The sequence below is a fragment of the Ochlerotatus camptorhynchus genome, unplaced genomic scaffold, assembly GCF_037179485.1.
Source record: "Ochlerotatus camptorhynchus isolate MF236.1 unplaced genomic scaffold, CSIRO-AGI_Acam_v1.1 ptg000010l, whole genome shotgun sequence".
Classification (NCBI taxonomy): domain Eukaryota; kingdom Metazoa; phylum Arthropoda; class Insecta; order Diptera; family Culicidae; genus Ochlerotatus; species Ochlerotatus camptorhynchus.
Genome location: NW_027040502.1, coordinates 1,486,169 through 1,491,478, shown reverse-complemented (window position 1 = coordinate 1,491,478; position 5,310 = coordinate 1,486,169). Strand labels below are relative to the sequence as shown.

Here is a 5,310-nt window from a genome sequence, read left to right as displayed (position 1 = left end):
AGCTTTTTTTATTTAATTAATTGTTGAGTGTACTTTTTTTCCGATAAAATTTATTTAATTAAATATAAATAATCCATCGAAATACGCACCGTCGTTAATATTCACCACTTCCGAGATCTGTTGAAATATTTTTCACCCCCACCAGAAAGCGAGTCTGATGGAGCTCCCGAAACGTCAGTCAATTCCAGTCAGCTGTCAGAACATCGCGATTCGCTTGTAAACAAAAAGTCCGTCGTGATTGTGCGTTGGTGGGTGTCTCGCAGCCGAGACAGTGAGAATAAAATTAAAAATAAAAATATCACCGCGAAAACGAACAATAAATCAGCACCAATCTGCTGCAAACCGACCGGAACCACTGCTGCGTGCCATGGACAATGACGAATAGTGAGTATCGTTGAAATTCGCCGTGATATTTGCCCTAACACTTTGGGCCTCCCCCTCTCGGTTTCCTCCACCTAGCACCCTGGAGTACTTTTGCAGACTGTGTGCATCGGAGGGGGTGGTGATACATCCGCTGTTTCCCCCCGGCGATGAAGACCCTAAGGATGAGCTGGTCCGGATGATTGACGTCCTGACTTCGGTAACCCTGACGCGGACACAGGATTCCGGAGCGGTCATCTGCGACAAATGCCTACAGATGTTGGATTTGTTCTGTCAGTTTCGGGAGGAGTGTCTTCGTCAGGATGTGATGATTCGAACGCGGAGAGAATTGGAAAAGGAACGGCAGGAGGAGGAAGAGCGTCGTTTGGCCGTCGAGCAACAGCAACAGCTTGCCGCTGCTGCTGCTGCGGCGGCGGCGGCGGCGGCTTCGGTAGTAGCAGCAGCTGCAGCTGCTGCTGCGCAAGCAGCACAACAACAAATTGCCACCATAGAACCGGACGTTCTGATCAAGGAAGAAGAAGATTCAGAGGAGCCTCCGACGATTGTGATAGACGACTGCAAGGAAGAACCGGACGAGGAGGAAGACGACGACGAGGATGGGGAACCACAGTCAGTAGATTCTAGTCTTGTAGCCAATAGTAGTAGCTTTCAGTCTCCAGCGGAGATTTCGCTGTACTCCCAAACGAGCAGCTTATCGATTTCGGTGCAAGTGAATCAGATTTCGCTCGGCGGAAGCAGTCCGGGGTTGATAGCTCTTCCAGCAGGAGCAGGTGCAGAAGCCGCGTCATCCGCGGCCAACTTATCAGAATCACGTCCCTCTCGGGTAGCATTCCGGAAGGGGAAGCTCGACCCGAACAAACCGCCACCGGATTGCGAACTTTGCCAGGAGAGCTTCTCGACGCACTACGATTTCGAACAGCACATGGACAGCGTGCACGCGTGGGATCGTGGGACGCGATGCTCATTGGCGTGCGATCCGTGCCAGATGCGGTTCACCAAGTCGTACAACCTGAAGCGGCACATGTACGAAGTGCATGGTGAGCTGGCTCCGGGCCTTACGGTGACGGCTTGCGAATTCTGCGGGCTCAAGTTCCTCCGGGGGTACACGCTGAATCGACACATTGCCAAAGTGCACAGCAAGCACCGGAAAGCGAAGAAGGTGATGATCATTAAGAGTAAGTAGGGGGTTTTTATAGGGGATGAAATGCGGGCGGAGGGTTGAGTGGCCATATTCGAGCAATGCAGGAAAAGCGGGATCGGTAGGAGAGTGATGGGGATGATCGGGAGAGAGGTGAGTGCCATTCAGAAGTGTCATACTAGGGAGGTAAATTAGGAGTGATGAGTAATTGAATGGGATATGGAATACTTGAACAGCAGCTGGAGTTAGCAACAGCACGGATGCGACCAGATGAATGTCTTGATATGCCTTCAGCGCTGCTTTTCAAATTTGATGTATAGAACTGATGCATAAAATTATTGCTTTACAGAAGATCAGGGAACTTCTTAGAAGTTAAGGGCAACGTAGAACATCAATTGATTAACAGCAAAAACGTATTAAAAATTGGGGAACGTGTTAGAACTGCAAGGAACTTTGTGGATCTTCACGGAACTTTAGGTAACTTTGTAAAAGTTCCGAAATTTACGTTTAAGTTCAAGAAACTTTCTTGAAGTGCAGCAAATTGTGTACAAGCTCTGTGAAATTTGTAGAAGTTCTGCGAACTTCGTAAAATTTTAGTGAACTTCGTAAAAATGCTGAGAATTTTATAAAAGTGCAGTGAATTAGGCAATACTTACGAAACCGAACTTTTTGTCAGTGCAAACCACAACCTGAGGTAGGTTTTGATAAAAAATCGATCTTGATACCCGATCCAGGTTGGAACTGAATAATAAACAAATTCAATATGAGTTAGTTTGGTTTTCAGTGTTTCAAATAGGTAGGAGGTTGCTGTCTTTGTAAAGCTATTCAGATGGATAAGACATATTGTATACTGGAAAGCTCAGATCAGAATTCTCATATATGTCGGCATGTTCTGATTGCTTGCTTTAACTTGACTGCTCTGCTACATAGAATGTTATTGTCTTTGGAAAAGTTGTTCAGATGAATACAATTAATTCCAAATTCTGTCTTCAACTTCATTTTTATTTGCCGTTACTTGGGAAATGGCGACTACACAAAGTACAAATAATTAGTGTTTTGTATTTCACCTATATTATTGTGTTCGTTGGAACCGTTCGAGCATGAGCATGATTGACCGCCCACGATTGCTACTCTGTTATTGTCAGGTCAGCTGTAATTACACAGAGAACCAATAGACGATGCTTGGGACTTGTTCGTTGGAACCGTTCGAACCATACAAAAACATGTTTTATTTTGGTTCGAAAGAAAACAAGAATATGGGTGAATATCTCACGATATATGCAATCTTTCTCGAAAGAAAAGAGAACAAAGTATAATGAAATGTATGAACTGGAACTATATGGGGTTTAATCCATTCTATTGGGTGTTTAATATGCTTCAATGAAACAATCAAATTGACATTCCATTTATTCAATTACAACGTTTAATATTGTATAGATTTTTAATTGAGCACAGGTAAAGTTTAACTGAATTTAAGTTAACTTAAATAAGTTGCAGTTGAAAGCCACTTGGCTGTCTTAGTTCTGCAACATAAAGATTTGTGATGTCAGGTGCACTTTGATTTCTAAAGTTGTTTTGCCATGACTAACATAAGTAAGTTTCCGAATGTTGAGTGAACATGTTTGGAACCTAATTATGAATAATAAAAGAACTGATTTTCTAATTTCAAAAATTTAATCTTAATTTTAGGATTTATTCAATAACCGCCTAATTAAAAAAAAAAATTTGGAGTTAAATTTCTAAACCATTTATTTTGCTATCGATTAATAATATATTTATATTATTTAAAGGACCAGCAAAAATAGTCTCGTAGTTCTACGTCTACAATGCGGTCGTGCTTTAGACATAACTCTTAATTTATTTTTCAAATCAAAATCCAGTGTGAATTTGTTTAAAAATTAAATATTAAAAAATTTAATTTTTTCCATTGCTTACGATCTTGGTATATAACAAATTTTTCGAGGTTTTGAATAAAAAACTCTGGTTCCAAAATCTAGGCTTTTTCACTTCATCATCTTGAAAGTTTTCCAGGCCTAAGACGATGCTCTAGGAAATGTTTCAAGCTCTAGATATTTTTTTTCAAAAAGCTGAATTTTGAACATTTTTAAAATTCCGGTCCGGTTTTTAAATTACAAGTCAGGAATCAATAAATTCCCCAGCCAAGGGGTCTTAATCTGTGCCGAAATTTTCAGCTGTGCAGAAAGCTGTGCCAAGCGCTACGTGCTGAAGTAGGCCAAAGTGAGCTAATTAGGATGTCAATATCCCATGACTTTTTCAACCCTGACGATATAATGTGTGATTGTGTTTAAAATTTCATTTTCGGAGTGGAAACTGGAAGTTATCAAAAATGTCACTGGCGGATATGAGGCACAGATCATCGAGCCATCAAACAACAAAATCCAACAACAACAACAACAACAACAAGTTATCAAACAGTATTCAAGCAAACTCAACCGTTCCACAAGATTCTGACTTGATGTCTATTTGAATAACTGACTCCTTACAGGTGTACAGAAATGAAGTCCTGATCGATGGAGGAAGAAAATCCTCTCCAATTAAAGCAAACAAAGAACTCGAACGGACGGAAAGATGAACTACGGTCATGTAATCGACGCGTCGAGTACCTATTGCGGGCTCAGAGCCATCCCTGCAAGAACACAGCTCGTAATCTATGGATAAGCCGGATTGGAATCTGGAAATCTGTGTTGCAAATTTCAAGCTAAACATTGCATTAGGTCCTAAGTAACATTAGCAGATTCTCTTCGTCGACGTTCTCTTTGTATTCCCACGGCCATGTAAATATATTCTCATATATGTTCGGTACACAGATCGATAAAAGAAGCTTTTATCTAGCATCTAATACGACAAACACAACAATAAACAGTTATGTGCTCAAGTTATTAACGAAAGAGAAAGTCGACGAAGAGAATCGATCAATGTTACTTAGGACCTAATGCAATGTTCAGCTTGATTTATTAACTGCTTGCTTGTCCATAATCTGGTCTACAATCTAGTGCTGATGCTACTTAGTTGACGACAAGTATTCGAAAGTGGTCAAGTGTTTCAAAACAAAAATTCAATATAAAGACATGACCGTTACTGCCGACATCAGGACCGATAGCCATACTACTAGGAGCTATTTGGGAGTAACTTGTCACTTTTTGAGCCCTAAAATTTCTACAAGTCTCCATACGATTGACTTGGGCGTTTATATCATGAATGAACGACACAATAGTGCATACATTTCAACTTGCTTTGAGGAAGTTCTTAAACATTGGGCAATTCCCAAAGAACATGTGGGCATGATTGTTACAGACCATGCGTCTAATATGTTAAAATCTGTTGCGGATACATTCTCTGAAGATAAACATATTGGCTGTGTAGCCCTTGCAATCAATCTCGTTGCGAAAAAATCCATTGAAACTACAAACGCTCTTTCAGAACTGATAGATAAAGTAAAGAAAATAGTTGCCATTTTTCGGAGATCAACAATCGCAACAGAAAAATTGAACAAGCTCCAGATTGAAGATGATGCTAGAAGAACACTTTTGAAAATTACTTCATTTGTGCCTACCAGATGGAACTCGGAGTTTATCAAGGTTAAACCATAGAGGTAACTCTAAGACTAGAAGGTCCCGAAATAACGTGCTCAACTTTTTGGCTCAGCTCTGGTACTCTCTTCGGTCCCAAGCTAATCGATTCACCCCTCGAAACATAGGAAAAACCAATAACGCCTCATTTTATCTGTCAAACTTTCATAGCGAATCAAAACAAACATTGCGTAGTACTAG

The 5,310-nt window shown here is 40.8% G+C and overlaps 1 protein-coding gene across 1 annotated transcript; it reads left to right on the top strand.

Moving 5' to 3' along the window:
* Positions 1 to 367: 367 nt before the first annotated feature.
* LOC135699228 (myc-associated zinc finger protein-like) lies at positions 368 to 1,699 on the top strand. The gene is made up of 2 exons (XM_065219434.1): positions 368 to 384; positions 460 to 1,699. Exons 1-2 carry the CDS (start codon positions 368 to 370, stop codon positions 1,562 to 1,564), a joined length of 1,122 nt encoding a protein of 373 aa, XP_065075506.1. The 3' UTR covers positions 1,565 to 1,699.
* The last annotated feature ends 3,611 nt before the right edge of the window (positions 1,700 to 5,310 follow it).